Source organism: Mesoplodon densirostris, chromosome 5 (assembly GCF_025265405.1).
Source record: "Mesoplodon densirostris isolate mMesDen1 chromosome 5, mMesDen1 primary haplotype, whole genome shotgun sequence".
NCBI classification, from domain to species: Eukaryota; Metazoa; Chordata; class Mammalia; order Artiodactyla; family Ziphiidae; genus Mesoplodon; species Mesoplodon densirostris.
In genome coordinates this window covers 148,685,722-148,710,455 of record NC_082665.1, presented here as the reverse complement: position 1 = coordinate 148,710,455, position 24,734 = coordinate 148,685,722, and the positions used below count along the sequence as shown (strand labels likewise).

Sequence of the window (24,734 nt, the reverse complement as noted above, 5' to 3'; positions counted from 1 at the left end):
AATTTTTAAAGTTTTTTAAAGATATAAATTCTCCAACTTAAAATCATACTGTATCTTAATAAAGATAGAAAAAAAACAAATGAATCCAAACTTACAAACACAGTGATGAAAATGTAGAATTGCAGCAATAAAGAGAACATCTTAAACTTAAATCAAGAAAAAGACAGATTGACTACAAAGCAATGGCATTTGGTGTGATAATAGATTTTCTAGAACACAGTGGAATCACATCTTTTAATGTAATGATGGAAAACAATTATCCTACTTCTCTACACCTAAGTATTCTATCATTTAAGAATGAGAATGAAATCTTTTTATTTTCCATTTTCACTGACTCTAATGCCTTGGCCTCCCCAAATCAGATACTCACCCTTAAACCCCTTCTACAGGGAAACTTTCAACCACCTATGTGACTAAAGAATGTATTGAGAATGCCTGAATCCACATCTAGAATGAGAAATATATACACGTTCAGGGAGTATTAAAACCAAGTATAGGGCTTCCCTGGTGGTGCAGTGGTTAAGAATCTGCCTGCCAATGCAGGGGACACGGGTTTGAGCCCTGGTCCAGGAAGATCCCACATGCCGCGGAGCAACTAAGCCCGTGCACCACAACTACTGAGCCTGCACTCTAGAGCCCGCGAGCCACAACTACTGAGACCGCATGCCACAACTACTGAAGCCCGCGTGCCTAGAGCCTGTGCTCCACAACAAGAGAAGCCACTGCAATGAGAAGCCTGTGCACTGCAACGAAGAGTAGCCCCAGCTCGCCACAACTAAAGAAAGCCTGCAAGAGGCAACAAAGACCCAACACAGCCAAAAATAAATAAATAAAATAAATTTGTAAAAACAAACAAAAAAAGTATATTTGCCACCTAGCCTGCAGTAGCCGTTGAGTAGAAATCATGTGATCATTTGTACACAGCCACACTCCAAATATTGATGCTCCAAACCCCTATGCCCTTGACTAATAGGAAGTCCCATGCTTTGCTGCAGTACCCTCCCTAAACTTTTCAGCTCTCTCAGAATTTACATGTGAAACCCAAATGTACCTAAATCTACCCATCTGTGGGTCCCAGGTAAGGGCCGTTCTTTCCTGGAGTGTCTGGAATGCCCCACATAAACGCAGAGCCTCCACCTGACCCACCCTCAGCTCTCACCCTCCCGGTGTTCTGTGATCTGTCGCCCCCTGCCGGTCTCACTGGACACAGTCTTCCCTTCCCCTCCGGAGTCCAGACTACCATTTTCTGGCTTATTCCAGGCCACCCTCAAACCACTGTCTACACCACTGCAAATTTCGGGCACACCACCAGCCTCTGGCCTCGGCTGCTCCTTTCTCTCTCTCCCCAGAATGGGGCTGCTTTCCCTTCTGAGACCTAGTTCTCTCTCAGTGCTGTGTGCCCCTAGTAATACAGCTGTGAACCCCATATTTCCGAAAGGGCTTTTTAAAAAGTCATTTTGTTTCTGCTATACATTAACCACAAAAGAACTAATTCCAAAGCCAAAAAAAAAAAAAAAAGAAAAAGACAATTACGTGAAAAACGGCTCAGAACCATGAAATAGATGCCGATTATAAATACAGGCTTCAGGCATTATGAAATGCGGCAGCTCTAAAGTTTCAAAGAACAAAGAGAAAGCAAGAGGATTTTTTAAATATCAAAAGGACTTTCAGGTTATAATTAGTAAATTGACTAACCTTTTTAAAGGTAAAAGTGAATTTCTAAAGCCTGAGGCATTCATGGGATTACACAATACTGTAAGTCTAGAAGATCGCCTCTGCCAAACTTCTCACTTCACAGGTGAGAAAACAAAATGTTACGTGACTTTCCCAAGGTCACAAAACAGGTCTGTGGCTGTCAGGATTTGAATCAGTGCTCCTAGCTCCCTTCTTCAGGCTCTTTCCACTCTGTCTACAATAGAAGATGTGTTCACAAATGAGTGACAATCCCCAGAGTTACATCAATAAATATACAATGGTGGTGGTTGTGGAGGTGGTGATGATAGTGGTGGTGATGATAGCGGCGGTGGTGGTGATGGTTGAAGAGGTGGTAGTGATGGTGGTGGTGGTGGTGGTGGTGATGGTGGTGGTGGTCCTGATGATGGAGGAGGTGGTGGTGATGGTGATGGCGGAGGAGATGGTGGTGGTGATGGCAGTGGTGGTGGTGATGGCAGTGGCAGTGATGGTGGTGGCGGTGGTGGTGGTGGCGATGGCATTGGTGGTGGCAGTGGTGGCGGTGATGGTGGAGGTGGTGGTGATGGTAGAGATGATGGTAGTGATGGTGGTGGTGGTGGTGGTGACGGTGGTGGTGCTGCTGGTGGTGGTGATGGTGGAGATGGTGGTGGTGATAGTGGTGGTGATGATAGCGGCAGTGGTGGTGATGGTTGAAGAGGTGGTAGTGATGGTGGTGGTGGTGGTGGTGGTGATGGTGGTGGTGGTCATGATGATGGAGGAGGTGGTGGTGATGGTGATGGCAGAGGAGATGGTGGTGGTGATGGCAGTGGTGGTGGTGATGGCAGTGGTGGTGGTGATGGCAGTGGCAGTGGTGGTGGTGGCGGTGGTGGTGGTGGCGATGGCATTGGTGGTGGCGGTGGGGGTGGTGGTGGTGGCGATGGTGGAGATGGTGGTGATGATAGTGGTGGTGATGATAGCGGCAGTGGTGGTGATGGTTGAAGAGGTGGTAGTGATGGTAGTGATGGTGATGGTGGTGGTGGTGGTGGTGGTCATGGTGGTGGTGGTCCTGATGATGGTGGAGGTGGTGGTGATGGTGGAGATGGTGGTGGTGATAGTGGTGGTGATGATAGCGGCGGTGGTGGTGATGGTTGAAGAGGTGGTAGTGATGGTGGTCATGGTGGTGGTGGTCCTGATGATGGAGGAGGTGGTGGTGATGGTGATGGCGGAGGAGATGGTGGTGGTGATGGCAGTGGCAGTGGCGGTGGCAATGGCGATGGTGGTGGCGGTGGGGGTGGTGGTGGTGGCGGTGGTGGTGGAGGTGGTGGTGATGGTGGAGATGGTGGTGGTGATAGTGGTATGCATATGTGCTGGAATATTGAAGAGTAGGGGACAGACAGTTCAAGGGCAACTCAAAGGCATGTCAGCCGAGGCTGAGATTCAGTTATGACTGGGTATATCTAACAGATTGATGGAATGAGGCCTGGGATGCCGCAGGTATAAGCACATCAATTAGATGTATCTATAAACAAAATGAGAGACAGTACAGCAACTGAGGAAGCAAAAAGGTCATAAGGACTTTCCCGTGTGGGGTTGCTCTGTGTGTTGGATACTTCCAGGACGGGGAAACGTCCTGACAGTGAGTCTCCTTGAGAACACAGGTTGTGGTAACCTATCAGTATTTGTTGATTGCCTTTTTGGTGAAAGACTCTCTGCTAGGCCTTGGCAACACAAGGGTAAACTGGAAAGCAGGACAAGTCCCTGTTCTATACCTATCTTCAAAGGTTCTTGATTTTTGTTTTTTTAATGATAGGAGAGTTGCCTGGCTGAATAAGACAATTTGCCAAGTCCTGCCCACCTGTCCTGAGTGGTGGTGCAGGCTGGAAGAGCCCTGGTTATCTCTTGTGGAAAGGTCCACGTCATTGAAAAGTCCTCATGAGCCATCCACTCTGGCCCACAGTACCACTGTGTGGTAGGCACCCGTGGGCTGATCCTGCACAAAATAAAACAAGCAGTAGCAGCTTCTAAGCCAACATACCACTTCGGGTCAGGAATTCAAAGCACTTTCTCTGAATAACTATTGTGCTGAACCAAGGCAAAGAAAAGGCTCTAGAATCTTGGGGCTCAATGGACCCTTAGTGATCAGCTATTGGGCCCAAGTTCTCCCCTGTAAGACCTCTGACTGTGGTCACATCATGGAATCAGTGAGCAGAGGGCAGCTATCTACTCCTTCAGACCATCCATTTATTTGATCCATGATGCTGATGGGCTCTGTTGAGTATGGAACACATCTCCATTTCTACAAGAGCCTAACACTGATCAGCTATTGCAGCAACAATTCAGCTCATTACCTCATCTCGGTTCAGGTCCTCCCATTCACCCCCCTCAGACCTTTATCCTGAGTCCTCTCTATCCCTTGGGAATATGTTTCTTTCCTTGCTTATGTTGGTTCTTCTCTCTTGTCTTGTCATCAGGTGTGTCTTCATACGCTATGAAGATACTCCTGGCACAATAACTGACTTAGAATTGGCCCAGTTAGGCTTATCAGATGGGGAGTGTCTGCTCTCTGTAGAAACAGGTGATACAAAGATCAGCGACATGTCCTCCTCCCTAAAGAACTTAGCAAATGTTAGTGCCTGGCAGTTCTGTCTTCTTCTGTCTATTATTCTAACATGGAACCTGCACTGTTACCTCCAGGGAGACAGGTATGTAAATGAGACAAGCATGAGAACAGACATAGAATAGGCTATGCAGGTATGAATGATTCTTTCCACATCCCTTCCTCTTAGAGAGGACTTGGAGGATCTCAGTAGCTCCCCTCAGAAACTGGCAGGGGACACACACAAGGAAGAGAAAAAAGTGTAGAATCACAGCTGAGGTTTTGTTGACTTTAGAGTTTGCTTTACTTCAATTCCCTATAAACTTAGAATTGATAACAGTGTGTAAATCAATTTATTATGTCATTTCACCTTAGATTTTCCAAAATTGAAAGTGGTCTTATGTGTATCTCAGTTTCACAACACTATCAGATTCCAGCCATGAGATCAAAGTATCTTCTACTTCCTAAATTGTGGGTTCGGATTTTTAGGTGGTAAAAACCTTTTTCAGGTTGTAGTCATCAACCTATTATAAACTTCCAATCATTATCATCCCTACATGCATAAGTTAAGCTCATTATTGAAGTTATCTCAGAAGATACAACTCATTACATTTTCTTTTTCCTATTGAATCATGCAATCATGTAATATATGGTCCACAGATACAAACTGCAGTTCTCGAGTGCTAGGCTAGGGACCAGAGCTGGTCCATAATCAGGTCTTCATTTGTCCACCTCGTTTTGAAGTGAATGAAAAAAATGAGGGGTGCGTTTCATTGTGAGGGGCTTATTCTTGGGAAGTTAGGTCTTCTAGTCTAAGATTAACTCAGTCTTATTCATCTGGTATTAAAAATCTTTTATAAAATAAAGGTGCTAGTGTGTTAACTGTTGCATACTTTCTTTCTGTTATGTTCTTATCGGCAAAATAAAAGCTGTTAAGCTCGAATCACCTGAAAAACATTTTGTTAAGTGAGCCTAAAGCACACTGCCACCCCACACTACCAGGGATTACGTTCCCACCCTACAAAGAACCAGCCTGATGGGAATCCAGGAAGAATTGTGAGATCCAGGAGGATTTGTGAGAAACGGGACACTCTACTTACAAGTATTCAAAAGACACCCAATTAAGGACCAAGTTAGAGCTCTGACAAGACCCAACTTCAAATAAGAGTTGCAATTAGGGTTCATGAAGGTGCACGTGGGGGCCTTCCATATTTATTTGTTTATTCATAGATGGGAATCTGGATGCCTTCATAAGAATCTGATATAATTTCAACTTTGAAATATAACCAATAATAAAATTCTGAGAGATAAAAATAATTAGGGTATTTGCATCCTGCTGGATGATAAATTTTAATGATTAAGAACAGTGCGATTCCAGTGCCAGAACCATCAGATTAATGGAATAAATAAAAAGTCCAGAAACAGATCCAAGCACATACAATAATTTACATCTGATAAAGGGGATAACATCAGATAATTTACACCTGATATTTTTAAAAGTGAAGAAAGGATAAATTGTCAAATAATGATGGTGAGACCACTAGCTAACTGTCTGGAGAAAAATAAGTACCATCCCTAACTCACAGCTAACACCCTCCCCCCACAAAGTCCAGATATATTAAGTATTCAAATTTTCAATTTTTTAATAGAAGTAAAAGAAAATATAGATGAAAACGTATGAATATTGGCATGAAAAAAGCCTTTCTAATGCTGACAACCACCAAAGGCAGACATTATAAAGGAAAACATCAGTTAGACATATAAAAACTTAAAAATCTCTCTGTGGGAAGGAACCTATAAACAAAATTAAAAGACAAAAAATAGCAGTATGACAATGGATTAATATTTTCAATATATATAAAGTCTTATTTATATAATATATATAATTTTAATATATTTACATCTTATATATTAGCAATATGTATATATAAAAGCAATATGAAGCAAATTAAATAATAAAAATGCTATCTCTAAAACTCAAAAGTAAAACGAAGAAGCAAACCAAATTATACAGCCATTCAGTAGCATAACCACAGACAGAAACTATTGGAAGTGATTTTAAAACATAGTAATTTGACTGGGCATCCCTAGTGAGATACACCCTCAGGACCCCAAAACTCCAAAATATAACAGTAATAAATTTTAAACTTTTTAATATTCCTATTGTGGACAATAAAGTTGGTGTTGCTATTCTAAGACTGAGATTGTGCTGTTCAGAGCCAAGACTCTTGGAGTGGAAGAAAAGAGATACAAATAGATATTAAATCAATGAAATAAAGTAAAAATCCTGTAGTCTTGAATTTGAATGGGAAATATCAGTAGGAACTTATAATAATTTTCTTACTTGTATTTCCTGTCTCTGTCCACTGAAAGCACTTAGAAGTAATGACAGTACCAGTGGTAATCAGGACCCCACGGCACCCAGATTGTGTCTGTAAATATCATCTTCCTCTAAAAGAAACCAGGATTTCCCCAGAGAAATTACTAATTTCAGGTCTGAGGCAGGAAATGTATGCTATGAGCCTGGATCTTCTTTCATAACAGATAGCAAGGAAGCTATCAGACTGCTAAGGTCATTCAAAAGGACCCAGGAACCAACAGGAAGAAGCACCCATTGGCCAAAGACGATGGATGCTTCAACCACAATCAGTTTCAACAGATCAAATATATTTAAACGTATGAGTTCATATGGTTCCCATGGAGTACAGAAGGAAACCATCTCATTATTTTGAAAGGGGAAAGAATCAAACCCTTAGCTTCCTTACCTATATAAACTGGATCTTAAGGCAACCAGACAGTTCTATTTGGGGAATTTCTCCTTAGAGAAGCGTCCCAGCTAGTAAATGCCAAAGGAATGATAGACTATCATAATTTTGGAAATCCCTCATCAATAGATGGATTTAGGTAATGATCCTCAATATATCATCAATGCCATCATCAACACCATAAAAAGAGGGAACCAGGTGTTATGTGCCTGTTGCTGGAAGTGCACAGTGCCACCTACGAAGTGTTTTGTCAAAAAAGAATCGAAAAATCAAAAAAGTTGAACCCGATCAAGTATTTAGATCTAACTACAATTTACAGATAGTTCAGGGGAAAGGAATCCATTAAACACCATCACAGTAAAGCAGTCAGCAAAATCGAGACCAGGGGAATTCTCCAAGGCAAATAACCAAATTTCTTTAGCAACAAAAAAAATAAGGATTGTGTGGGAGAAAAGGAGGGAGGGAGGGCAGAAAGGAAGGGGAAAGTGGAAATGAAATATATGGATTAAAGGAGACATAAACAGGGCTTCCCTGGTGGTGCAGTGGTTGAGAATCCGCCTGCCGATGCAGGGGACACAGGTTCGTGCCCCGGTCCAGGAAGATCCCACATGCCATGGAGCGGCTGGTCCCGTGAGCCATGGCCGCTGAGCCTGCGCGTCCAGAGCCTGTGCTCCGCAACGGGAGAGGCCACAACAGTGAGAGGCCCGCGTACCACAAAATAAAAAATACTTTAGAGATACATATGGAAATATCTGTAGATATAATAATATGATTATTCAGGAGGAGGTTGGCAAGAGGTTTGCAGGAAACAAGAGTCTTCACATGTTGATAATTGTTAAAGCTGAGCCATGAGGACATCAAGGCCATTATACATTCTCTCTATTTTTATATATGCTTGAAATTTTCCATAATAAAAAGATAAAGAGGGAATTCCCTGGCAGTCCAGTGGGTAAGACTCCACGCTCCCAATGCAGGGGCCCTGGGTTTGATCCCTGGTCAGGGAACTAGATCCCACATGCATGCCACAACTAAGAGTTCGCATGCCGCAACTAAGAAGCCTGCATGCCACAACTAAAAAGGTCCCGTGTGCTGCAACAAAGACCGGGCACAGCCAAAATAAACAAACAAACAAACAAATAAATAAATTTTTTTAAGATAAAGAAAAAACAATAAGGAAAAGTTAATTACATCAACTGACTAAAAAAAAGTACTAAGAATATAATCGGGCAATTGATAAAAGAAGAAATAGAAATAATTGATAGGAAAATGAAAAAAGAAATCCTGTCTTAGAAGAAAACTAAAAAATGTAAATTTTTTAAAAGGTGAGGTTGCGTTTTTCATCTATCACACTGTCCAAACATTTAGAGATGAATGATACCCCCTGGTGGCAAGGGAATGCGAAAAGGAGCACCCCAAACACTAGACTCAGTGGCTCAGGTTTTCTGGAGAGTGTTTATGTAATGAAAATCCTGCTAAATACATGGTGAGGGACTTCCCTGGTGGTGCAGTGGTTAAGAATCCGCCTGCCAATGCAGGGGAAACGGGTTCGAGCCTTGGTCCAGGAAGATCCCACATGCCGTGGAGCAACTAAGGCCGTGTGCCACAACTACTGAGCCTGTGCTCTAGAGCCCACGAGCCACAGCTACTGAGCCCATGGGCCACAACTACTGAAGCCCTCGTGCCTAGAGCCCGTGCTCCGCAACAAGAGAAGCCACCGCAATGAGAAGCCCGCTCACCGCAACGAAGAGTAGCCCCCGCTCGCCGCAGCTAGAGAAAGGCCGCGCTCAGCAATGAAGACCCAATGCAGCCAAAAATTAATTAATTAATTAATTAATTTAAAACAAAAAACTTAAAAAGATTAACAGAGGAGAAGAGAAATAGAAAAGAAAAAATATATATGAAAAAAAAATACATGGTGAGGAGCCAGGGCTCCAGAGCCAGCTGGCCAGGTCAGATCCCAGTCATACCGTTTACTGGAGACAGGACTCAAAGCAAGTTTAACTGCTCTGTGTCTCACCTCCTAGCCCAAAAATGACTGTAATAGCAGCACCTCCTCAAAGAGTTACTGTCAAGTTCAATCAGTGAATTTTGTGTGTGTGTGTGTGTGTGTGTGTGGCCGCACCACACGGCATGCAGGATCTTAGTTCCCCGACCAGGGATGGAACCCGTGCCCCGTACAGTGGAAGCTCAAAGTCTTAACCACTGGACCGCCAGGCAAGTCCTCAGTCAGTGAATATTCGTAAAAAACTCGGACCAGTGCCTGGCATATAGTACTGGCTTTCATTACGATGTTGGTCTAGCAACCTCACTTCTAAGTCCTTATCCTAAGGAAATCTTTATTAAGCTCACAAAGATGTATATACACATCTGTTTATCATTCCATGATTTATCAAAGGCCCAAAGTAGAAATGCCTGGCTAAATAAATTTTTGTAATCTTTACCTTGTGATACTATGTGGCCATTAAATATAATTATGTTGATACATGCATATTGATGTAAGGACATTTATAATCTATTTTCAAGAAGGAAAATCAAGTTAGAGAAGAATAAATAAAGTTGAACTCTAGGAAGGAGACATATGTATGTTTTTAATCAGTGCATGCATACCTAGTAGTTGACTCTGGATTTGGAGGTTATTCAAATTTATTTTTCTTTTTGATTATCTGTGTTTTCTAATTTTTCTACATCAATCTTACTGCTTGGATAATTTTCAAATAATTTATTATGTTACATATTGTGATGGTTAATTTTATGTCAGGGTCAACTTGACTAGGCTAAGGGATGCCCAGATAGCTGGGAAAACTTTATTTTTGGGTGTGTCTCTCAGGGTGCTTCCGGAAGAGATTAGCATTTGAATCAGTAGACTGAGCAAAGAAAATCCACCCTCACCAGCCTGGCTGGGCATCATCCAATCCATTGAGAGCCCAAATAGAATGAAAAGGCAGAGGAAGGATAAAGCACGACTTAGCTCTCTCTTCTTGAGCTGGGACGTCCATCTTCTCCTGCGCTTGAGACTTGTAACTCCTGGTTCTCAGGCCTTCACACTCCAGGACTGAGAAGCTTTCCTGGTTCTCCAGCCTGCAGACACCAGATCATGGGACTTCTCGGCCTCTATAACTGCATGAAGCAATTCCTGTAATAAATTTCCTCTTCATATATCTATATCTGAACCTATATCTATATCCTATTGCTTCTGTTTCTCTGGAGAACCCTAATACACATATGTTCCAAAGTTCTTATAAATCTTGCCCCCCCAAAATTTTAATGTATTTGAAAGTAGGGAGGGGTAAACAGCATAGAAATGCAAAACTAATATGTGAGTCTCCAGAGTAGATAAAGAAACACATTTGGGGACATAGAACTTAATAATGTACATTCAGGAACAGAGTCATTCTGTACAGGTGATTATCACCAGCATGTGTAAGCACACGCAGAATACATGGGTACTCACATCTGTTTCACTTGGGCCCCCCTGAAAGCAGAACCTGAGGCAAGGACTTGGGTACAGGTTTTATTTATTTCAGAGATGCTCCCAAAAAGTGGAAGCGAGAGGGTGAGAAAAATGAAACCAGAGGGAGAAAGGCCAATAAAGGGCGTGTTAATAAATTGTAACTGTTGGGCTTCCCTGGTGGCACAGTGGTTGAGAGTCCGCCTGCCGATGCAGGGGACATGGGTTCGTGACCCGGTCCGGGAAGATCCCACATGCCGCGGAGCAGCTGGGCCCGTGAGCCATGGCCGCTGAGCCTGTGCGTCCGGAGCCTGTGCTCCACAACGGAAGAGGCCACATCAGTGAGAGGCCCGCGTACCGCAAAAAAAAAAAAAAAAAAAAAAAAAAAAAAAAAAAAAAATTGTAACTGCTGCGGGAGACTGGGATTCACTCCCCCTGGGGACTTTGAGAAACTGCAGAATTAACCTCAGAACTGTCCCACCAAAGCATGGGAAGGCTGGAGCAATTACTCACCAACTCCCACTCCACCTTGGGTGTGGGCTGCCCCGGTAGAGACAGCTCTCCAGCATTTGCAGGCTGTACCTGCATGTAGCCTGCGCAACCTCCCACCAGAGACAACCCTGAGGCCGAAAAGCAGAGGTCCCAGAGCGCATTGTGATGTGGGGCCCGGCAACGGTAGTGCACTCAGAGCTACGGGAAACCAGCATGTGGCGAGGGACCCCACAAGCACCTTTTTACACCTTCCTTGCCCAAAGCCTGTGAATAAGAAAGCATAACTTTGTCGGCAGAACTCTGAGAGAGGGATGAACTGCCCCCACCACTCCCCACTCACGGTCCCTTCCCCTCCTCACTTGCCACCAAGATCCTGGTTGCACACCTTTTCAGCTGTTCAAAGGTATGAGATCCACAAAGGGAACTCACTCCCCAGGAGCTAAGGGGTGGGCTGACCCGAGGCCCACGTCAGGCCCTTCATAAGCTAGGCTCTGGCCTCACTGAACAGGCTGGCACCATGGTACCCCCAAGCCTCCTTTGCCCCAGATCCCCTTTGCCCTCTGCAGCGCCTTTCCTCCTCACTTCCCCTGGTTCCTCCTGCTAGAACTTCAGGGCTTAGCCCAGGTATCAGGACCACCCAGAGGTCAAAAGAAGCCTGGATGGAGGGCTGGGGAGCGGGACAGACCCAAGCTCGTGGGGAGAGATAGTGAGGCAAGACTGGCCACGAGCTGAGCTGATAACGGCTGAAGTTGGGTGTTGGGAACGTGGGTTCATCACGCTATTCCCTCTACTCGTGAGGCCTGGAGGTGCACGGCTGGGTTTCCCTTTAGGGAAAACAATGGCTGTTCAACTAGGTCTCACTCACCTGGGCACGCCAGCCAATGGCCAAGCTGGCTGGGGGCACGAGGTCCTGGCCATTCCTGCCCAGTGGGGACTCCTGGTGGGCAGTGCCACTCCTGCTTCCCTCTCTCCCTTCTCCCACAGGGGTCAGACCTGCATTGCACGTGAGCGCTTTCCCTGCCCGATCCGGCTTCCTCCGCTGGTGTGACTCCCCAGCAAACCGACTGCAATCCTATCTCCATCTTGGCAACTGCACCCCAAAGGCCCTAAACTGACACAGTTGGGGTACAGATGGCTCCAGCCCCCACCCAGCCCCTGCTAAAGTGCCAAAAGTAGGAAGAAATACCAGAGAGTGAGAAACATTGTGCTGTATTTAAAGGTTTACATATAATAAATTAATGCTTTTCAAATTTAAAAAAATACAGTAGTTATATACATAACCCAATTTTAGAAATAATATCAAAATTTTAATTTGTGGTTCTTTGGGGATATGAGGCCCTCCTTCCCTCCCACCCACGAGCAGGCCCTGCCAGACAGCAGCTCTGGGAAGCTCTCCAAGGTCACTCCAGGCTGCACTTGGAGGCTCTGTCTGCGCTCCCATGGCATCCTAAACTGTCAACAGATTATGACCCTGTACTTTTCACCCCCCATCTCTGCCTCTACCCCAACTCAGCAGTGAGAGGCTGGAGGACCTCAGTAAATGGCTTTGGGTCAATCAGTGAATGACGGACTCAGGCCTAAGTCCCCAAAAGGACCCCATAAAAGACCCATCTCTACAGTGTTTCTGCAGGTTTACAAAACGCTCCGGACTAGAGACCAGGTGTTTCCTTTCAGTCTGGCGTGAACGTGGAGGTGGAGGAAGGATGCTGCTCTGAGGTCCTGTTACAACACTTTCTCAGGCCCTGGGACCCAGGGGCGCTGCCAGGGCCCCTCACAGGGGGCGGGAGAGATCATATCCATCTTCTGCTTTGCTTCCCTCCAGGGGAGAAGACCTCTCGGTTACTGGTGAAGAGGCCCAGCAGCCCCATCTGTGGGGGTGGACCGTGAGCCAGCCCCACCCAGCTGGGCGACAAGGCTGCGCCTCTGGCCGCCAGGCTCTGGGGCGGGATCACCAGCCAGGGACCCGGGGCTGACCAGGGCTCCAGGAGCTGGCACCAATCTTCTCTGGGAGCTTCGAGCGAGACAAGGGCTTTGGTTTCTCTCTCTGGTTCAGGTCCTGGGGGAGATCTTCCAGGGAAGAGATCTCCAAGTCACTCTCATCTTCAGAAAGCTGCAGGGAGGGGAGGGGGAGAAGAAGATGCATCTGACAAGGGAGGATGGATGTGCAGGACGGACATGGGGACAAAATGCAGATTTGGAAGAAAGCAGGAGGGGGATGCTTCTCCTCCTGCCTTCTCACTTCCCTGAGGACCTGCTTCAGAGACCTGGGGTCACAGCAATGCAAACACCCCTGAGATTCCACTGGCCACACCAAGGCAAGCTCCTTGGAGAGGCCGGTAGCAGAGCAGGTTGCTCTTGTTGTAATTTAAACTTTGTCCAGACTTTTTAACTGCCCACAGTGATGGATCTGGAAGCCTAGAGCCTCAGCTTCTCCAAATTCCTGAGCTGATGCACCAGGGGCTAACACGCCCACCCCACCTGCCACAGACTTCTCGTCTAGGGGCTGGGAAACACTCTGACCATAGGAGCGTGAGGGGAACTCGAAGTGCCAGGAATCTTTCGGCCTGTAAAGGGTCTGGGCTGGGGCCAACTGAGGAGCCCAGGGTGGGCCAAGGTCCCAGGCTGTCCTGGAACCATAGCCACGGTCACCCCCCCACCAAGAGCTCTCAGGGCCCAGGCCGTTTGCCTGGAACGTAAGGCCAACCAGTCAGAAACCAGCAGGGCCCGGGCAGCAAGCAGGCTCTGAGCAGCGCCTCAAACTGCTTAGGGCTGTGGGTGTTCTTTCACAACATGGGAAAAGGGATGAATACTTTTTAAATCCTTTAGACTCGTTACTCGCAAACACACATGGGCTGCATAATAAACCAAACATATTATGTAGTACAAGGTAGGTATTTGGGGTTGGGGGAGTATGCTAGGGAGAACCAAAAAGGGATGGCCCACTCTTTCTGAATTTTAGGGCAATAGCATCCCAGGATGCATCTTCTTGATTGAGAAAGGAGTGTAAAGTACAAGAGCTCGAAATGTTTCTGCCTAAGACAGCAACAGGAATATGGAAGTTGTTCCCTGATGGGGGGCGGGCAGCAAAGAGGACGTCCTGACGGGAATGGTCTGGGAGGCTGGGCATCTGAGTTCTAAATCTGATGGCAGCTGGAGCCTGAGAGAGGCAAGGCCATCAAGACATTCGTAGTGATGAGGAATGGCCTTGAATATTTAGTCTAAATATCCCCATTGTGTGTTGTGGCCCACTCTGATGTGTTGTGTGATGCTACTCCAACACCCCACCCTGTGAAGCAATCTGCTCTGCACACACGCCTTGCGCTGGGGTCCTCGGGGCCTGAAGGAAGCGGGAGGGGTTGGCTGTGAGATGAGGCGGAGCCGGAAGAGAGCAGCTACTGCAGGAAGCCAGACACAGAGCTGGGTCCAGGCTCTATCAGAGGCAGGAAGTGGGAGCGTAAGTGGCCCGGAGACACAACCCACTGAGCGGTTGTTCGTATAATGATACAACAAGCATTGGAAAGTGGCCATCCCTCTATCTGTGCAAGGGCAGAGGGGACAGTGAGGTCACCCGCAGTGTCACACCAGGCCCCAGGGTGACGCTCGCTGGACCCTCCCTCAGCCCCCACCCCAGGCCCCCAAACTCAGAGCTGGCTCTGTAGGGAATTGCAGGGCAGCCTCCAAGGTCCTACAGCCTACCTGGGGCTTCCCTCCTGGCACAGCAGCCCTCTGTGGCCCGGCATTGGGCTTGGAGAACAGACTGACCTCTCCAGCAGGTTTCTTGGCCGAAGCCTCCAGCTGCTTCTCATGACGTCTGACCATCGACCGCACCAGTGTACCTGGAAGGCAACCAGGGGGAAAAGCCCGGAGTCTGAATGCATCATCCTTATGGGTCACATCCAGGCTCTGGTGTGGATAAAGGGAGCGTGGAAAAGGGTCAAGAGGAAGAAGGAAAGGCAAAAACAGTAAAAGAGGGGCAAAGAGAGAGAGGCCCAGGCCGGCGTGTGCTTGGAACATCCTGTAAGTGTGCCGTGCACTTAAGGACACGGCTGGGCCCACAGGCTTAGGAAGCTGCTCTTCCCTCTCAACGGGAGGCCGGGAGGAATCCCTGCTCAGTTGGTACATGAACTGCAAGACTAACGTGCAGTTCCTCCTCCAACACCTTCGCAGAGAAACGAAGAAACGTCATCAATATAAATTCGCACAGGAGGGCTGCGGGCCAGACACGCTTTCTGTGGACTCCACGCAAGAGGGGGCTAAGCAGTGACTACGTGATCAATGGACTCTGGTGACGTGGGAGAGCAAGGTGGATGTCCAGACCTCAGGACTGGCCAAGAAGCAGGGAGCTAGCCACGGACTTCCGGGATTCAAACAGCTGGGGCCTGAACAGAGGTCCGGAGCTACGACAGCCCTCGGCTCATTGATTCATTCAAAAACTGATTGTTAAGGGCCTAATGTGTATCTCGCCCCTCATTACCCATCTTGTCCGGAAACCTCATTTTACAACAAACGAACCGAAACCCTTCACACAAGCACACGCAGGGAGCAAGTGACAGAGGCTGAAGCGTGTCCGAGGACTCCAGATTCCCGGTTCCTGGATGTTTACACCCTATCATCTCGCCTGGCAGGTGGTCAGTACTTCTCCAGAGATCTGGTTCTGGTGGTCGAAGGATTGGCAGGCTTGGAACACACTGTGGACAAGATGAAGTAGTGCGGAATCCATGGACACTGTGGACCTGGCAGATAGAGCTGGGCTTACACCCCAGCGCTTCCACCTACTGACTTTGGAAAGACAAAAGTTCCACATCCTTTCCTCTTTGGCTAGAAAATGCAACTGAAGCCAGAAGCTACAAGCCTCTTAACATTTTTATAAGAAAACCTTCCTCTCCTGAGGAAGCCAGCCCACCTGAGCTCTTGCCAGGCGTCTGGGCGCTCCCCTCCGAGGTCTCGGTGTCAGACCAGGCCCAGCCATCCTGCGGCCGGGGCCCCATCCTCGAAGGAGCTCTCGGGGTCTGGAGGGACGCATGAGAGCCGGCATCTGCCTCCGAGTCCTCTTCAGAACTGAACGGGGACGTACTGCTGAGGAAAAGAAGCAACGGGCGACGTGTGGGCCGGAAGGAAGACGTTCAACGCCACACTTCACCACTTGCAAGCTTGTTTGCTTTGCCCAGAGCCAGCCCTGCTCCCTCCCTGGGCCCAGACGCCAGCCAGGAGCCATCTGGAGAGTGGCAGCCACACCAGCTCCTCCGTGAGCAGATGAAGACCCAGGCCCTCCAGCGTGGCAACCGAGGCTTGGGGACAGGGGAGGGTAGCTGTGTCCTGGCTGGGAGCGAAGGACCCCGGTCTCCTCATGGGAGCTGGGGCTGGACCGCACCTGAGGCCCTTCCTGTTCGCTTCTGCCTCCGCCCCTCCCCTGTCTGCAGAAGCCTGTGGGGGGCCCAGGACAGGGCGGGAGCCACACCACAGACCCGGGGAGAGCACAGAGCCCGGCTCACCTCAGCCCGGGCCCCAAGGAAGGCGGGGTGCTGGAGGGTCCAGGCGCTCTGGAGCCAGGAGTAGGGGTGGGTCCCTGAGCCAGGCCCGGGCCGTGGCTGCCACGGCTCTGAAGAGGTGACACGGGGGACTCTGCCGGCTTGGATGACTGTGCCACGTGCAGGGTCCTGGCCTTTGGCCGGGCGTCTTTGGTGACCGGTGTGCTCTGCTGGCCTTTGACTAGAAACACAGGTGAGAGTGAGTTTCAGAGCATACCCATCTGGGCCCCCGAGCCCGAGAGGATGCAGAAAGAGGCTCCACACACGGGAAATGGGCAAGTCACTCCGTGCAGAGTCCCGTAATAATCAGAGAGGATTTAATAACTTCCCCCACCCCAAGTGTCCTGCTGCTGGCCAGACCTGGGGCCGGGACCCACGGTTTCATCAGAGACCAAGAGAGCAGCTGGTGCTCCAGGGTCATGGCATCGTGTCGGGAGACCCGCGGGAGGCAGCAGGTGTGAAGAGGGTCCAACGTGTCTGCAGCTCCCCCGACACAATCCTAGAAGCTGGCCTCGCCAAGGCCACCTACTCCCCTCTCTACCCAACCCAAGCGGCTGCCGCTGGAGTGCAGGCAGCCCTGCAGGAAGGCTCTGCTGCCACCAGAGGGCGCTGGTGGACCACCTGGGCCATCGAGATCCGCACACCCGCCTCCCAGAACTCAGCTTGTGCAGGAGTGCTTAAGGCAGGCAATTCGATACAGCCCCTCCAGTTCTCGAATCACAAGGGGCGGGCAGTAATGCAGGATTGGCAGTTTTTTTATGGGAAGAGAAGGGGAGAGAAAGTGCATCACAGGGAGTCCGAGTAAGTACTGTTTCATCAAACTCTTACACGTGTGGACTGAGCCACAGCATAAAATGCATTTCTTACTGGAGTTCGAAGTTTGAAAAGACGGTTCAAAATGCACAGCTCTCGGAGAATGCATTTACACGGAAGTGGGGTTTCTAGGAAAGAGTAAACTGAAAGGAGGGTGAACGTGCTGAGGGAAAATAACAACAGCTACCGTTACTATGCACAGACCAAGCTAAGCACTTTACATCCAACATCCATTTAGCCCCAGACAGGCTTCCAGGGATTCAGGAACACTTGCTCAAGACCCACTATTCCGTGGAAGTCAGCGGCAGATGCAAACCCAGGTGGTCAGTCGCCCCAAATCTAGGGCTCTTGCCTCTGCCTTGGCTGCACCCCGCAGCTTTGCCCCAAAACAAAAGAGCCATGCTCTGGGGCTTCCCTGGTGGTGCAGTGGTTGAGAATCTGCCTGCTAATGCAGGGGACACGGGTTCGAGCCCTGGTCTGGGAAGATCCCACATGCCGCGGAGCAACTAGGCCCGTGAGCCACAACTACTGAGCCTGCGCGTCTGGAGCTTGTGCTCTACAACAAGAGAGGCCACGATAGTGAGAGGCCCACGCACCGCGATGAGGAGTGGCCCCCACTTGCCGCAACTAGAGAAAGCCCTCGCACAGAAACGAAGACCCAACACAGCAAAAATAAATTAATGAATTAATAAACTCCTACCCCCAACATCTAAAAACCAAAATGATTAAAAAAAAAAAAAAAAAAGAGGCATGCTCTGAGCAGAGACGGGAGGTGAGCTTTTCGTACAGCACTCCTGGGGCCTAGAAAGAGAACACGTGGGGGCAGAGCTGGAAGGAGGCCTACGAAATGCTGAGAGAACAGTGTTCATCTCACAGGTCAGTGACGGGCCCTGGAGAAGGCAGGACCCAAGGCCAGGGAAGCAGAGACAGAAGGCGGGGGCCAGGGGAGGTTCCCACTCCAGGCTCGGGGACCCAGCAGGGGAGCACCTTGAAGAGCAAGAAAACTTTCTCCTCTTTTGGAAACCGGGACTCAGAGGGGCTTCCAATCACCCTCCCTCGGGGCCCGTCCCCTCTCCTCCGAGCTGCCCCAGCCTGTGCTTGGCCCTGTCACATCACCTAGTCCTGGCTGGTTTCCAGCTGAGGGAGCAGGCCCCGGCCCAGGTCAACCTCAGTAAACACTGCACTCAATTAGACAAATTAGGAATGAGTGAGCACTGGAGGCAGAGGGTTATGTGAAAGGCAGGTGAGCAACCAGGACAAATACCCTTCGCTCTGAGATTTCTGTACAAGACTAAAAACTATCCTTTCCTTAGAGCTTTTAAGGCCAGAAGTTTAAACCAAATACGACAGAGTTACCCAGATCATCGACACAATTTTCACCATCTTCTCAAAGCAACTGTCCTGTTCTCTATTTAACATTTTTATATAAAATGACACCACTTTTAAACATAAAGTACCCACTTCATACTTATGCAAGTAATAGTTTCCATGAGCTCTCAGGATTGCTACGTTAGTAATATTTTTCCAATGTACATGAAGAAAAATAAAGATTAAATCTTGAAATTACTGATTCACGTACCAACTAAAATCAACCCTCACAGCCCCCAGAGATGTGTGGACCACACTCTGGAAACTTCCTTTGCATACAGAGCTCAGGTTGGGGCCTGCCTGGACACAAGCAGACAGCAGAAGCGACGTTCCTCTGGCTGCACACGTCCATGGCCGAAAGGAGCTGGGCATCACGCGGCCTGTGGATCTGAATCTAGAGATGGGGGCTCCTGAGCCAAAGAACACAGTTCCCTTGCTCCCCGCGTGCCCTGAGAACAGAGCGCGGAGGGTCCTCGCCCACATCCTTCAGTCCTCCACAAGACCCACAGGGCCTTTCCTTATCACAAATTCCAGGGACAAAGCAGTGGCTGGACCCGGCCCAGGGGACACCTGAGTTCTGAGGACTTGTCCGCCTGCCAAAGTGGCCCAACCGCTGCCCCAGAGCCGAGTATTCATTTGACGGATCCTTGCCTCCACCCGCAGCCTCTGTGCCGACAGGCCTGGTTTATAGAGCCACAAACAGAATGGGCTGCTCTCTGTTGCGGCAAAGCTCAACCTGTGGTCCAAGCAAGTAAAACAGTGCAGAGCTAAGCTGCTGAAGGGGGCGGCGTGTCGGAGCAGGGCCAGCTCAGGGCTGAGCACAGCCCTGGTCCTGGCTCTCCTCTGCTTCCCTGAGGGACGCTGGTGCCCACCCCACCCCATCCACAGACTCTGTTTTTCCAGCAGAAGACTTTTGGACTCAGCCACCTGGGAGGACCCTGTCGTCTGGCCCTTCAGAGCAAAGCCCTGGGTGTGGACGGGGGGATTACGCACCCCCTTCTATGCAAACAAGCCTGCACCCTCGCAGCTCACAGCCCCGGGCGAGCCCACTCGCCAGCTCACCTGGAGCCTCGCCGTCTGGCTGGGACACCGGGTCCCTGTTCCACTGGCTCTCCTCCTTCACTCTGCTGCTGGCTTCCTTGATGAGCTTCTCCCTCAGACTCAGGAATTCAGAAAACCTCCCGGCCTTCTGCTCCCGCTGGGCTCGCAGGAGGGACTCCAGGTGTCGGAGGGTGCGAGCAGGGATTCCCTTTGCATCCTGGAAGACCACAGAGGTTCCCTCTGGAGAGGGGCTACCCTTCTCCTGCCCTAAGCCTCTCAAAGCTGCTGCTGGCCTGGGAGTCACTGGGATCACTGCCGGTGCTTCTGAGAGAGGAGCTGAGCATTAGAGCAGGGTGAGCAGGCTGCTGAAAGCAAGGTGGGCTAGGACCTGGGGGCCCCAGCAAAGCACACACAGCAGGATGGTGCAAAGGGGCTACGCACCAGTCCAAGGACATCAAGCATACAGGCTTAGGTGGGACATGCCTCTCCCCCACCCGACAGAATCCTACAGTGGGGAGACCATAGCTTGCTCCTTTTTGTACCCCAGGCACTACCGTTATGCTGGACACATTGCCCTCCATGGCTAACAAGATTTGAAAACATCAACTGCAAAAATACAAAGCCAGGGGCTTCCCTGGTGGCGCAGTGGTTGAGAGTCCGCCTGCCGATGCAGGGGGCGCGGGTTCGTGCCCCGGTCCGGGAAGATCCCACATGCCGTGGAGCGGCTGGGCCCGTGAGCCATGGCCGCTGAGCCTGCGCGTCCGGAGCCTGTGCTCCGCAACGGGAGAGGCCACAGCAGTGAGAGGCCCGCGTACCGCGAAAAAAAAAAAAAGTCAGGCACCCTTCCAAAACCTACTGGAACTTGCTTGGGCTTTTGACATCCACCTAGAGCCCATGAGAAATCATTTAAGGTTAGAAAGAAATGGTTTAATTAAGTCTGAACGTAAGGCCAGAGTTAGATTGAGCAGTAGTTGAAAACAGTCAGTGATTAGGGGCATCCTTGCTAAATTAAACCTAGGTGTCTATTTTTTTTCTTATTTTACTCTATACACATAGTATTCTCAACGATATGATGCTCAGCTGCTTTGATAACAAGGTGTGTTTTTTAATAATAGATGTCACTGGGCTTTCCCGGCGGCACAGTGGTTGAGAATCCACCTGCCAATGCAGGGGACACGGGTTTGAGCCCTGCTCTGGGAAGGTCCCACGTGCTGCGGAGCAACTAATAAGCTCATGCACCGCAGCTACTGAGCCTGCACTCTAGAGCCCGTGAGCCACAACCGCTGAGCCCGCGAGCCACAACTAATGAGCCCACGTGCCACAACTACTGAATCCCGTGCGCCTAGGGCCCGTGCTCCGCAACAAGAGAGGCCACCACAATGAGAAGCCTGTACACTACAGCTAGAGAAAGCCCGCGTACAGCAATGAAGACCCAATGCAGCCAAAAATAATGCCTTTCATGATAATATGCATACTCTGGTTGCACACGGGCATGTAGGGACAATGGTGCTCAAATGCTAATTTGTACCAGAGTGTTCAGAGCCTGCTCCACCCACAGCCACCTGCTGAGTGGGCATGGCCACGTGTGCCACCAATCATGGACACTTCACCCCAGGGGCCCCTCCAAAGGCCACACTGAGCCAATTAAATTCCCTCTGTCAGAAACAGAGACACAGTCCTTTGGGGCACATATAGTCCCTTTGTCCAGGAGAAGATGGAACATCTTGTTTGATAGTTCCACTGAGACTCTATCCAGTTGGAGAGGAGTAATCTGTCAAAGTAATATCCACATATTGTCCACCTTCACACCTGGACCTTCAGGCTAAGGCACATCCCCTTATTATTCATTCCTATAGCATCCGATACCTGTCTTGCAGAGTATTTCTCACAATGGTAAGTTATTAAATTTCTGGACAATCATTGTTTAATACCTGAGTTCCCTACCATTTGTAAACTCGATGAAAAAAATTGTCAGTTCTGTCTAATTCATCACTGTATTCTCAGCATCTAGTACACTACTTAGCACAAAGGTGCTCAATAAATATTTGTTTAATATGTGAACAATGACAATAAAATAGAGACGGAGAAGAAAGTAGCCAAGAGTGCAGAGCACGGAGAAGTCAGGACACAGGGTGACATCTCAGGAAGCCATTGGAGGAAACAGAAGAGACCACAGTGCCAGCTGTGCAGGTTTATATTCCTGGATACCAAAGGTGCCCCACTGGAACAAATAAGACGAATAAGCTTACAATGTAAAGAACAGTCGACCCTTTGTCGGTTTAAGAATGCCCTGTGTCTAAACGGTAGGTACCGGCCCTGCCACACAGGCCCTGGAACTCACTCGCTTTATCCCCAGGCTTTCCAGCTTCTCCTCCAGGGTGTCCTCCAGGACTGGCCTGAACTGCTTCAGCAAGGTGGGGTTTCGACTGAGAGGTGCCAGCACCTTCTGCCGTCCACTGTGGGAGTCCTCCAGCTCTGCAGCACAAGACAACCACCAAGGTCAGCCTGGGTGCCCGAAACCTCTACTCCCAAAGCCACACCACACTCAGCCAGGGATCCTGGTCTCCAGCCTGTGCACCCAGGGCCACCAATCCCCCCTGAGTGTCCATCCCCGGGTCCTTCTCCTCCTGGGAACCACTGCTGCAGACCACCTACCCACCTTCAGGATCCTCATCCCCTGCTGGTCTGGACCTCCAAGATCTGGCTCAGTCCTGTCCCAGGTTAACTGAGAGATTTCAGGCTTTTGACTCACACTTGAGTCCTGACAGCAGTTTGTTCCCTGGGCTCTGGTCTTCACGCCTCACGCCCCCGCCCCAGTTTTACTGAGATATAATTGACATACAGCACTGTATAAGTTTAAGTTTACAACATAATGATTTGGCTTACATGCATGATGTATGTATACATATACATATGGTGGACAGATAGCTCCCTGTTCCCCTTGAGTTTACTGCCTAAATCAGGCGTTCTCCCTCCAACTGTATACATCAGAATTGCCTGGGTTTAAAGTGCACATTCCCTGGCCCCATCCTCCAGAGAGTCTGATGCCATAGGTCTGGGGAAGGGCCCTGGAATCTGCATTTTAACTTGCCCAGATGATTCTGATGGAGGTGAGCCACAGACTGCACCTTGAGAAATACCGACCCAGCGGGTAACAAAATAGGCAATTACAATAAAATGTGGTAACTGCTACAAAGGGGCCATCCCCGGTGAGTCAGGGAAGGCCTCCCAGAAGTGCTCTTCAGGTCCAATGCCGGGGGCCACTGTGGTTACAGATGGACCAGCCTTTTGATTCACTCAGTAGACGTTTACTGACAAGTAATACGGAGCTTGAACAGGCCAGTGCTGAGGACACTAAAGAAAACCCTCAAGGAGCTCACAGTCAAGGCGATGGCCTTAAGCCTGGCTGCCTATCTGAATCACCTGGGCTCCATCCCAAGCTAATTATATCAGAATCTCGGAGGGTGGGCCCCAGGCCTTAAGATCTGTTTGTGAAACTCCCCAGACCTAACAACAGCCATGCCTGAGAACCAGCTGTTCTAGAGCAGTGGTTCTCAAAGTGTGAGCCACGGCATCGGCACCACCTGTCACTTATTAGAAACGCAGATTCTCAGATCCCAGTCCAACCTACTGAACCAAAAATTCTGGAGGTAGATCCCAGCAATCTGTGTTTTAACAAGCCCCCCACTGCCCCTCAGGGTTGACGCTCTTCCATAAAGTTTGCACAGGGCATGAGCCCCAATTTTGGCTGCATGTTGAAATCACCTGTGGAGCTTTAAGTACTGATGCCTGGGACGCCCCTCACCGCGTGTTGTGATTTAGGTAGTAGGGGACTGGCATGGTCCTCCAGAGAGCTGTCAGCAGCCTGGGAGATTCTTAGTGTGCAGCCAGTTGCAGAGAGCCGCGGGCCCCGCAGCGGTCTTCAAACTAGAGCAAGCCCCAGAATGCCCTGGAGGGCGGGTGCAGACAGAGATGGCTGGGCCCTGCCCCAGAAGTTCTGATTCAGTCTGTGTGGCATGGCGCCGAGAATTTGAAAATCTTGCATTTCTAATACGTTCCCAAGGGATGCTGCTCTGCTGGTCTGGGACTAGGAGAAGTAGACAAGCAAGTGAAGAGGCACAGCACAGCCTGACAAAGGCCTGGGTCCTGCCTGCAACAGGATGGGGCGTGGAGCGGGTGGGGCGAGGTCTCCCTAACTCGCCCTCCTCAGCCTCCTCCTCATCGAACTCTATGCCCCCCTTGGAGGATTTGGTTCATCCCCGCTGTGGACCTTGTGTTACTCAAGGTTACATGTAACTCTAACTTTTGCTACTCTATCCCAAGGTTAAACGCACTGGGTGGGGAGGGAGGTAGCGGAGGACTGATTAGGTACATTTAGGTTCATCCCTCCAGTGGAATACTGTGAAGTCCTGAAAAATTAATGCAGCAGCTCTACATAAAGGGATTGCAAATGACTTCCAAGATACGTTGTTAAGCAATAACCACAGAAAAATAGGTAGACTGTGCTCCTGTTTAGGAAAAAGGAAAAGAATGCATATATCTATGGGCCTGTGTTTGCACCAAGTATCTGGAAAGATGTGTGACAGACCATTAACAATGGAATCTCTGGGCAGAGACTGGATGGCCCGGCAGGAGGGAGACCTACTTCTCACTGTGCACACTTTTGCTTTTATTTCCTTCTCCCTTCCTTCCTTCCTTCTTTTTTTTTTTTTTTTTTTTTTTTTGTCAATAGCATGGATTACCATCTCAAAAGTAAACTAGTACATTAAAAAACAAAACACCCCACGATGAACTCTTTGGTGACACCAATAAAACCCTTTCCTGGGAGCACCTGTTGGGTCGCTCTGGGATTGTCACATCACAGCCTGGCTGGGCAGGCAGCCCTGGTCAGCAGGTTGGCTGTGAGCTCTCTGATCTTTCCTGGGAGCTCCTTCTTCCTGACCCTCTCAGGACAGTCTATTTTTTTCACTTTTCCTTTGCATTCCCTGGAAACATCTGGTCGAGAGCTCGGC

At 49.2% G+C, this 24,734-nt stretch overlaps 1 protein-coding gene across 3 annotated transcripts in view; it reads right to left on the bottom strand.

Annotated features, from left to right (window-relative positions):
* Window positions 1–12,182: 12,182 nt before the first annotated feature.
* Window positions 12,183–24,734, bottom strand: part of DZIP1L (DAZ interacting zinc finger protein 1 like) — a 48,821-nt gene continuing 36,269 nt past the window's right edge. For 2 of the 3 annotated variants that reach the window (XM_060099636.1, XM_060099634.1), the window contains 6 exons: window positions 22,064–22,197; window positions 19,744–19,939; window positions 16,465–16,681; window positions 15,876–16,048; window positions 14,669–14,808; window positions 12,183–13,082 (listed from right to left, as the gene is read on the bottom strand). In XM_060099636.1, coding sequence (XP_059955619.1) covers window positions 12,921–13,082; window positions 14,669–14,808; window positions 15,876–16,048; window positions 16,465–16,681; window positions 19,744–19,939; window positions 22,064–22,197 — 1,022 coding nt within the window. In that variant the 3' untranslated portion in view covers window positions 12,183–12,920. The remainder of the gene's footprint in view (window positions 13,083–14,668; window positions 14,809–15,875; window positions 16,049–16,464; window positions 16,682–19,743; window positions 19,940–22,063; window positions 22,198–24,734) is intronic. The other variant, XM_060099635.1, reaches the window with a different exon arrangement.